This window comes from Chiloscyllium punctatum, chromosome 3 (assembly GCF_047496795.1).
Source record: "Chiloscyllium punctatum isolate Juve2018m chromosome 3, sChiPun1.3, whole genome shotgun sequence".
NCBI classification, from domain to species: domain Eukaryota; kingdom Metazoa; phylum Chordata; class Chondrichthyes; order Orectolobiformes; family Hemiscylliidae; genus Chiloscyllium; species Chiloscyllium punctatum.
In genome coordinates, this window is record NC_092741.1 from 121,800,266 (window position 1) to 121,811,729 (window position 11,464).

Here is an 11,464-nt window from a genome sequence, read left to right on the forward strand (position 1 = left end):
CCAGAAGTCTCCTTTCAGGAAAAGTCAGAACAGGCCAAACCATCTACCTCCACCCAATCTGCACCTTAATTCTGTGAGAGTTCAAAGTGATGAGGGAACTGCCTCTGGAAAGGACATGTTAAACACAAATGCTAATTGAGTCACCTGACCAAAATCACAAAGCCAATGGCGTCCACTGCACAGCAGGCTCTTCCGCTTCAATTCAGGAGACACCATGGGATAGGAAAGATGAGCTGGAGAGCACACAGGTGGCACAAATGACACTACTGTAAATGTTATGATATTTCTAAATAGACATTTAGCTTTATCAGCTGTGTCTAAATGTCTGTCCAGCAAGAATTAGAACATTGAAGGTACAGAGCTTAGACCTCCTTAGCTGCGCCATGATGGGCCATGATATGAAATGAGCAGGTGGCAGATAAGAGACAGATTTGATTGCTACTTCAGTAACTGAGAAATCTTTCCAGGTAGCAAAACAGTGCTCAAAAAAATCCCAAATAACGACATGCAGGAAATAAAAAAAAAACAAATTGCTGGAAAAACTCAGCAGGTCTGGCAGCATCTGTGCAGAGAAAGCAGATTTAACATTTCAGGTCCAGTGACAGTTCTAAAGCAGGGTTTAATGAGTACAAAAATAGACTAGAGGCTGGCAATTTCATGGCGGATAACTTAATTCCTGATTCCCCAAACTTGTTCATCACTTACATGATACATGTCAGAAAGTAACAATACTGTTCACTTGCCTAAAAGACTGCAGCTGCAACATCACCCAAGGAGCTCAACATCATTTTTGATAAAGTAGTTATTTTGATCGGCTACCATCCATCACCTTCATCATTCACTCCCTCCACCACTGATGCAATGTAGCAGCAGTGTTTATAAGCTACAAGATGTACAGCAGCATCTCACCAAGCTTTTTTCAACCCCATCTTTCAAACATGCAACCTCTACTATTTAGAGTAACAGCAGAAGATCCAAGGGAATACTACCACCTGCAAGTTCCCCTCTAAGCCAAATGTTAACTCAAATTGGAACTATATTGCCATCCAAAACTGACTTCTTTATAGAGGATACCTGCATTTGATGTATAGATAAATGATCCTTTATCCGAATATCCAAAATCCAAAAAGCTCCGAAATCCAATGGTTTTTTGGTGAAGTTTTTTTTCTCATTAATAAGGTTGTTTTGCGTGCAAACAGTTAACCTAAGTTGACACCCACTTAAATGTGACTGGGATGGGGGGGGCGCATGGCTCAGCACCAGCTGGCCTGGATCCTCTCTCAAGGCCTGTTTTTACTTAGAAGCCTGCTCCTCCAGTAAGATTTTTAAAATGTCACCACTAAACTGTCACTTACTCTGAAATTCAAAAAATTCTGAATTCCGAAAAACAGCTGGTCCCGAGCATTTCTGATAAAGGATTGTCTACCTGTACTAAAGCAGTTCAAGAATATGGCTCACCACCTTCTCGGGGTCAATCAGAATGGGCAACAAATGCTGGCCTCTGGACCCACACAACAGGAATAAAATTTTCACACTATTTGGTAAATTTCTGAAGGCTGAAATATTGTATATTAAAATTACCTAGCTCGAGTGAGAATTCAGAATTAAGAACCAGGTCCATGGGTGCTACGCTAACTTGACTGTTTTTCCCCCAACAGTGAAGGAGTTAAGAGGTGCTGGTGAGGTTCAACTAGATGTTGTCAATATATATTGAAAAACTAATGCTATGGTTTCAGATGATGGAGTCCAAGGACAGAATGTTGATTAAAAAAAACACAGAACATCATTGGGGGGCACCAGAGGTAATGCTGTAACTGGAAGTGAAGCTAAAGTAAGTGATACTCTGGCTATGAGTAGATAAATAATGGAAGGTGAGAACAACCCCACCAAATTGGATGACAGCGCAGAAGCACTGAGTATAATGGTGTGATCAACTAGGTCAAAGGCAAGATAGATGAAGTGGGAAAGTTTGTCACAAACATATGAAATGTCAGGTGACTTTAATGAGAACAATTTCAGTCCCACTGCAGAAAGCAGTAACCTGACTGGACATCTTCGCACGTGAAGTTTGGGGAAAAGTTGAGAATGGATTTGGGATAACAATGAGAATTGTAAAATTGAGGCTTGACTGTGAGCTAATATAGATTAGCAAGCAAAAGAGAGATGGATAAATGGTGAGATATTAAAGAGTTCATTTGCTCTGCTGACCTGCAAGAAATTGAATGCCCTGGGGGTAAAATTAGGTTAGATTCCCTACAGTGTGGAAACAGGCCCTTCGGCCCAACCAGTCCACACCGACCCTCCGAAGAGTAACCCACCCAGATCCATTGCCCTCTGGCTAATGCGCCTAACACTACGGGCAATTTACCATGGCCAATTCACCTGACCTGCACATCTTTGGACTGTGGGAGGAAACCGGAGCACCCAGAGGAAACCCACGCAAACACGGGGAGAATGTGCAAACTCCACACAGAGAGTCATCCAAGGCTGGAATCGAACATGGGACCCAGGTGCTGAGAGACAGCAGTGCTAACCACTGAGCTACCGTAAGGTAAGGTGGTGTGTCTTTGTCTTAGGTGTGGAATGTGGGAGGTTTACATGGCCATTTCCTTGCCATTCAGGGATGATTTACATTTTCATCCAGAAATCAAGAACATTACAGTTGGAATTTGACTACTCCCCTATAATTACAAAAAAATGATTTGCAACAGATTTGACCATTAAGGGATGATTTGCATCACATTGTTTCTGGAGGTGGAGTGGTCACTGCATTGTATCATGAGTGGCATGGGACTGTGAGGGGATGGCTGGAGGTTGTCTTGTGGGCATTACCAATTATGATGTAAAGAAAAGACTGTTTCCTTTGTTCAGAGACACCTGGGACATGATTCACAAGCTTGGCGAAGAGTGTTTAGGGTTTCTCCAAAGCTTGCACTGTAATATGCTTAATAAAGTTGGTTGCTTGTTCACAAAAGTTGTCATTTGCAGTTGCACCAAGAGTGTAAGAACCTCAGGAAAAAGAACTTATCAATGGGACCTCGTGAGAGTTACTTCAAAACCAACCGATAAGTGTCCTGAATGATATCAAGTTTCCAGAAGATGGTTCACCATGACTAAGTGGAATAATCAAGACTGGAGGTAACAAAGGCATGGATGAGAAATTCAGCAACAGATAAACTTACACAGGGGCAGAATTGGGTGTAATACAGAAGTGGAAACAGACAAAATTAGCAACAGTGTGGATATGATATAGGAAGCTCACCAGAGACTCAAACAAAACACCAGACTGTGAACAGCCCATGGTGGCTAAGGAAAACCAAAAAACTTTACAAAAACCAATACTCACTAGCTCAATTAATAATATCAAACTTAATAAAGAATTTTTATAGAGGATCTGCAATCAAGGAGGCTTGACGGAATTATGATACATTTGAACAGGTGTTGGTCACTTAGAGCATCAAGCTGATCTGCTACTTAACTCCATGCCTTCATATTTTTGCACTACAACATCAATTTCAGATTTAAAATTTACAATTAGTCTAACATTAAGTGTCATGTGTAGGAGGGAATTTTAAATTTCTACCACTATTTGCATTTAGAAATGTTTCCTAAATTCCTTTCTGAAAGATCCAGCTCTAATTTTTTGTTTTACTATGCCCCCTAACCAGATTTCTCAAACAATGGAAATAGGCTTTCCTTTATTACCCATAACTTACTTTAATATCTTGAAATATCAATCGAATAATCCATTAAATTTACAACTGCAAGGAATACAGTCTTAGTTGGTATTGTGCTTCCTCATAATTTACCCCTCGAGGTCCAGTTAAATCTATTTTGCACCCCATCCAGGGTCAATATATCCTTTTTAAAGGGTGCTGATCAGTATTATTCACAGTACTTCAAGCTGTGGTTTAACTGGGACTTCAAAATTTTTAGATTTTCAACCAACAATGAACAAGGATTATGAGATGCAGGCAAGAAAGTGGAGTTAACATTACAATCAGATCAATTACAATCTTATTGGACAGTCAATAAAACTTGAAGGCCACAATGGCCTGCTCTGCTTCTAATTTCAATGCTCTTTTGTATAGTTGTCAGAAGTGGTTTAACCCCCAGACATGTGGTACGCAGATGTATGGGGTGTGAAATGTCATGACCCTCATGAACCAAACTCTGACTTCTCGGCAAATAGCTCCACTGCTTTGTGGACATCTTGGGAGAGTATGGGAATGAACTCTGACAAAAAAGCCTCAAATGGATCTTCAAGGCAGACTGCTGTTCAAATGATATCTTTCTGACAACTCCTGCAACCAAACAGCTGCCAAACGTAGTAATTTGCACTCAAATCTTTGGATTCAACTGGGGAGGTAAAGAGAGGGATCCTAATGGATGGAGCCCAGAATCTTCATAAATTTTGTCTATGCTTCCACCCTGGAGAGAACACTCAAGTTTCAGTGCATAGCATTAACATGGCACAGGAAACAGTAGTTGCAACAGATCCTGTGGCACACAGAATTGGTGATCCAGATGGTCTCTCATGGTGGAAGGGACCCAATGTCCCAATAGTCAGGCATAGCCCACATCAAATGAAGTAACCCTAATTAGTAAAGAATCCTCCAGAGTTCATTAGTTTCATTGGATGTTTGGAGATTACAGTCTCTGCTCAACAAATGGATGCAATCCACTCATCCAGGCAAGCAAATAAGTAAGTTGGAAGACACCACCTCTTCCTTTGGTAAGCTGGACAATCAAGGTCTTGTATGCAAAATTTACAGATGACTTACAGCTGTTTAGTAATTCAAGACAGCCACAACCTACATGGAATTTGATAGGCTGAACAATTATATAGTTTCTCTACAGAAGACCAGGTTCGTAAGTGTATCATTGTGATAGAATTATTGCATGCTCATCTGACAAGATTTCAGGAAAACATGTGAGCAAGGTACTGACTTTTCTGCAAGGCACATACTACTCTTGATAACATAGCACCAAATAGTTCAGAGAATGGTCTCCCCATCCACCTTTCAAATCCACAAATATCTGCGTTCCATTGTAGGAGTTCCACTACAAAGGTGAAAGACCACTTTTATGAGGAACTTAACACTACTATCAGCAACATATCTTTATCTCCTGGGGGGATTTCAATGCAAGACTATGAGATCATGCCCTCCTGCCTTGGACATCATGGCCTGGGAATGGACACAGACTACTAAAGCTTTTCTGATACCACAAGCGTTGTGAAACTGGCATCTTCTTCCAGATAGAAAATGCCACAAGATGTCCTGAAGTTATCTAAGATCAGGACATTGGCACCAACTGGGTCTGATCAACACTGACACCACACTCTTGAAGGCATTCTCAATTATTTTTTTCATTCAAAGCTAATGATATTACCTTCTCAGATAAATATCAACAGTTTTGCAAGCATGCTGGCAGGCAGAGGTCTCAAACCTCAATCAAACCCACCCCAGGGGACTCTACCCCAATACTGCACAGAGGACTCAAAGCTCAATCACACCCCTCTCCTCTAATGCAGTGCAGACGACTCAAAGCTCAATCACACCCACCCCAGGGGATTTAAACCCCAGTACCACGCAGAGAAGTCAAACCTCAACCCAAACCCACCCCAGGGGACTCAAAACCCAGTACTTCACAGAGAACTCGAACCTCAATCACACCCCCTTCTCCCTAATGCAGCGCAGAGGACTCGAACCTTCGCCTGCCAGCGTGCTTGCAAAACTGTGTTTCTCAATGGAACTAATTGCCATTCGAGGAATCTGTAGAATAGAGTGTGATTAAGCGAGGGGACTGTTTCAGACAGACAGGAATATCGAGAGGGACCAAGGTTTAAAATTTTACCTTGTGGGCCCGTCCGTCTTGAGACACCAATGTTCTGGCGGCCGCTGAACCGTCCAATCATAACTATCTGTTTGGATCCTGCTGACTATGTAGTATTGTCATCCTGTTCTCACCCCCCTCCCCCCAGTCGAAGCAAAACACTCAAAGACAGCGTAGTTTTACCTCCATCTTTATTTCAGGCCCTGGAGGGAGAAGACATGAGCTCACTGTAAGGAACTATATAGTCATTTTACAGGAAGGAACATACAGATAAGGCAACATACATATTGATTGGGTGACCGTTACAATTAGCAAGTATCAATAGTAAAGATGAAGCAATCTGCTATTACACAATGAATAATTGACTTCACATAATGAATACTTTTCACCTTGTCAAATGATGTTACATACTGAATATTACCTCATCTTACTAAATGGCTCTACGTAATGAATGCTTTTCCACCTTGTTAACCCATTACCCTTACCTCTAGCACCCCATTGTTAACTGTAAGTTCTTATCTGATCTGAGTCATGCACAGTTGAACCTCATTTCACAAAACACAAAAATTAACTCTTTCCCTGTCTGCTTATACCCTATTTACATTCTCAAAGGGAAATATATTCTCGTGTTGCCTCTGTCAAACTGCAGATCCTGGTTGAACGCATCTACCCAAACCAAGAAAGTTTTCAGAACTGGGAGATTTACAGTTGACACGATGTTTTATGCCAGTAACTCCAAGAGAAATGCCATGAAAAAGGAGATCACTACATAATCCCTTCATCAATCTCACCAAGGCATTCAACCATGTGAGCAGTGGAGGACTGCTGTGCTGTGGGAAAAGACTGTCTGTTAAAGCTGCTCAACAAGACAGGGCCTAGCTAAAGTTGATTGAGAAAGAGCAGTGGGAGACATCTAAAAGGATAAAAGTGACAGCATCAGGCCATTATGTTCTTGTAAAGATGGATCAACTGGAGAACCTGAATGACAAGAAATGTACAGGATTCAACATGAAATAAAAAGCAAGTTTATGGTAGATACAGAAGGCTCAATATAGTGGATGCCATAGAGAAGTATAGAAAGTGCAGGGGCCTGTTTAAAAAATTAAGACAATGAAGAGAGGGAGATGAAAAACACTGGCAGGTAAATTTAACAAAAATTCAAATATGTTTTAGAGGTCATTTAGGGGCAAAAGAATAACCAGTGAGTAGAGCCCAATAGGGGATCAAAGTGACAACATGTACTGGAACTGGAAAACAAGCCAAGTTATAAAGAAGTACTTTCCATCTGTATTCACTGCAGAGAAGGACAAGATAGTCTAGAAATCAGGGAGAGGGACTGGAAAATCAGATTAGAATAGTTCGGCAGTTGTTTTAGACTGGTGCAGATGCAACGAGCTGGAAGGTTTTTTTCTGTGCTTTGATCTTGATGACTATGATATAGTTGAATGAATTAGAATTTAGACAGAGGAGGTATTAACTGACTTGAAAGTGGATAAATTCCTAGGCCTCCATGAGATGTATCTCAGGTTACTATGGGAGTCAAGGAGGAATTTGCAGGGGCCCTCACATTAATTTTCCAATCCTCTCTGGCCACAGGAGAAATGCCAGAGGACTGGAGGACATTAAAATGTGGTAACATTATTCAAGAAGAATGGCATCAAGCTGACTAGGTCTGTAGAATGGGGTAGTGCAGTTGACAGTTTATTTTGGACTTTAAGGTTATTGACAAGGTCTCGCATGGCAGGCAGCCTAAGGAGCTAAGAGATCATGGAATCCAAAGCAATTTGACAAACTGAATCCAAAATTAGCTTAGTGGCAAGAAGCAGAAGGTGATAGTTGACGGTATTATTGTGACTGAGTCCTGTTCAGTGGTGTAACACAGTTTAGTGTTGGTCTCTTCCTGTTTGTTGTGTACATTAAATATATAGGCATGAAAGAAGGAGGCATGATCAATAAGTTCAAAGATGACACAAAATTGATGACGTAGTAAATATTGAGGAGGAAAGCCTTCGCCTACAGGATGATATAGATGGACTGGTCAGTTAGTATGAATAGTGCATTATGGGCAAGACCGAGCCACCTCAAAATATATTAAGATAGCCTAGACTCTAACATTTTCTTGTTTCAGATGCAATTTGATTGGTCAAACGACTCAACTTTAATGGAAACACTTTACACTACAGTTAAAATATAGACAAAATAAAAACAAAAGAATTGGCTTAACCATAACTACTGAAATGTTTAACAAAATAATAATATATCTTAACTACTATTTAACTATTTCAATATAGTAATATCCCATAAATACAACCTTGACAAAGGCAAATTCAGTAAAATAGATGCAATTCTAACAGCTGGAAGAGAACCCAGCTTTTAGCTGCAACAGAGAGAGAAAATTAAGAGTTTCCAAATCCAGCTTTAGGACACCAGCACTGTAGAAAGCTAAAACTAACAATCTTGGTTCTGCAGAAGGTTGACCCCAGCCATTCAGGCTGCTTCTATTGTTCCAACTTTTTTAAAAAACCCAAAGCCTCACAAGCTGTTTATTGGCTTTGAACAGACTGCTCAGAATCTGTCTCAATCTTTACTAATAAAAATGGTCAAAATACACTTCTTAAATCCATAGTATCATCATAAGTGACAAACAATTTATTTCTGAAAGAAGTGAGGTAGTGCACTTTGGGAGGAGTAAAAAAAAGCAGAGTACATATTGAATTGTACAATCCTAGGAAGTAAACAGGATCAAAAGGGACCTCAGTATGCACATCCATGATCATTGAAGGTCGCAGAATGGGTAAATAATGTAGTTAAGGTACATGGAATACTTGTACATTTTAGTCAAGGCACTAAATACAAAAGCAAGGAAACTGTAATATAACATTAATTAGACTACAGCTGGAGTATTGTGCACAGTCCTGATAATCCAACAATAGGATGAACGCGATTGCACGAGAGATTGTGCAGAAGAGATTCACCGTATATTGCAAGGGCTGGAGCAATGAAGAAAGATTAGATAGACTGGCGTTATTTTTCTTAGAGCAGAGAAGGCTGATGGTGAAGCTGATTAAGATGTACAAAGTTCTGATGGCCTTAAATTGGGTAGATAGGGAGAAAAATTTCCCCATAGTAAAGGAGCCAATAACCCGGGGACACTGTTTTCAGGAAAAGAGAACAGTTAGAGAGGTTTGAAGAAAATGCTGTTACCCAGGTGGTCGTGGCGATCTGAAATCCACTGCCTAACAGTCTGGGAGAGGCAAAAAGCTTCAAGACATTTAGAATTATGTAGATGAATATAAGAAAACTTACAATGCTACAAGCCAAGTATTGGAAAATGGAATTAGAACAGATGAATATTTGATGGTCAGCACAGGCAATACACCAAAGGGCCATGATCCATGCTTAAAAAACTTTTTACATCTTCAGTCCATGGTCTTCCCCTGGAGTAAATGTAGCAGAAATAGTTTTAGAGTGAAGCTCAGGAGTCACATCAGGAGATGCTCAAGTTATGGTGTCTGAGGAAGAGTACCTTGACTCAAAACATTAACTCTGCTTTCTCTCCACAGATGTTGCCAGATGTGCTCAAGTTTTCCAGCAATCTCTGTTCTGATTCTCAAGTTAGTTGTCCATCTCCATGCAAGCCACTGTCTTTGGAAGTGGAATGTTGCATTGGTAATAATAACAACTGTAGGATAACTTCCACTCTTTCGTATTCTGCTTTACATATAAATGATAAGCTCCACGAGATAGGCATTGAATAACACAACACGATAGAGAAGCTGAACACCCTAACATAGTCTATCCACCATCCCTGATAGGTGACCTCCATATACGAAACTTACTTCAATCAAATATTGACCACATCCAGATCTAACCCTGCCTCACCTCTGGACCCACACCCTCTACATCAGGACTCACGACGCCCCCACTGTGGCTCGTCCCCTGACAGGTAGTCTCTGCTCTGCACCACTGCTTCGCCTCCCCAGTCACTAACTCACCAGATGCAGCACAAACGGAGCTCCGAGGAGTGTTATCCACAGATAAAGGTGAAAGGCATTGGAGAAGCCGCTCTGTTGGGGTTCTAGGTAGCAACCGCCCGTTAGCACTGCCCATGCCCCTCGCCGGAGGAGGCTGACTAGATGCCAGCCCATAGCGGACACAGCCGTTAGCCCCGACCCGGCCGCAGCATCCGTTAACCGTCCGCCATGTTGTTCATGCGCACTTCGTCCTTCCCGTCATCCTCTCGGCTGCGGTGGGGCGGCGTTATTCCAGGTCATTGCGCAGCCACCCCGCCCCCAACATGGCGAATGTGAGTACTGCAGATCAAAGTCAAGAGAGTGGTGCTGGAAAAGCACAGCAGGCCAGGCAGCATCCGAGGAGCAGGAGAATCGACGGCTCGGGCAAAACCCTTCATCAGGAATGAGGCTGTGAGCCGAAAGGTCACCCCCACCCAGAGGCCTTCCCTAATATCCCTGCCACCACCCAGAGGCCTTGTCCCCAACATCCCTGACCTGCTCCCACCAAGAGACTTTTCCCTATCATCCCCGTCCCGTCCCCACAGAGAGGCTTCCCCCCAACATCCCTACCCCCACTGAGACCTTCCCCCATCAACCCTGACCCGCCTCCACCCAGAGGTCTTCCCCCCACCCCACCCCCAAACATCATCCCTGCCCCCATCCAGAAGCCTTGCCTCAACTTCTCCACTGGGGCCTGATAACATCCCTACACCCACTGACAGACATACAATGAGGCATCCCAGTAACCCCACATCCACAATGGTGGCCTCCCAACATCCTCATACCCACCGAGAGACAAGCTCCAACCTCACATCCACTGGAGTGACCTTCCCATCCTCGCCAGAGGACCACCATACCAAAAGATCTCCCCAACAGAGGGCATCCCCCACTCAATGAATTCCACAGCCCAATCCTCTTCTGTCTCAATTCAAAATTGATACCACTAACGGCTATTTATCCCAACCCCAAAAAACAGCTCTATATCAATCCCAATATCATCCCACTGCTCTGGTACTTTTTCAGAAGTGTATTTTTAATTAACCTTTTCAAACACGTGACGCATCTCTGGAGCAGATGGGGCTTGAATCCAGATTTCTTCTTTAAAGTTTGGGATACTAATGCTGCACCATTTCTTATAACACTGTCTTCTGTATCAACTTCAGCCAAATTCCATTGTTCTTCTCTTTCTCTATAGTTCTATACCAATTCCAAACAGATTCCACTGTTGTGTGCTAATCACTTAGCCATGTGTCAGTTGAATACCAATCCCTGCATCTGTCAATTACTCCCACTCTTTTATTACCCTGTGTCAATCTAGGTCTGATCCTGTAGCACCATTTTCACCACTCTTGGTCCTATAATCAATCCTAAACTAAACCTTTCTATCCAAGACTTTACAACCCGAATTATTGATGTTAAGGAACTTACTTTTAAAAATACACATACTATCCCCAGTGAAAAGCGTTATCTGTTGCAACCACGGTATTAATCCTGAGGTTTAATTACCAGTTTATGTTTGTTTTGTAATGGTTACCGTGGCAGAGAAAGTATGTCGTAATGTCCAAATATCTGGGAAGCTGTGCTATCACAGTGCCCCCATGAGAGGGCAGTAG

The 11,464-nt window shown here is 42.1% G+C and overlaps 1 protein-coding gene across 5 annotated transcripts in view; it reads right to left on the minus strand.

Moving 5' to 3' along the window:
* LOC140464582 (pecanex-like protein 2) overlaps window positions 1-10,051 on the minus strand; it is a 268,742-nt gene extending 258,691 nt beyond the window's left edge. For all 5 annotated transcript variants that reach the window (XM_072559843.1, XM_072559850.1, XM_072559861.1 and 2 more), the window contains exon 1: window positions 9,834-10,051. In XM_072559843.1, coding sequence (XP_072415944.1) covers window positions 9,834-9,986 — 153 coding nt within the window. In that variant the 5' untranslated portion in view covers window positions 9,987-10,051. The remainder of the gene's footprint in view (window positions 1-9,833) is intronic.
* Between the last annotated feature and the right edge of the window lie 1,413 nt (window positions 10,052-11,464).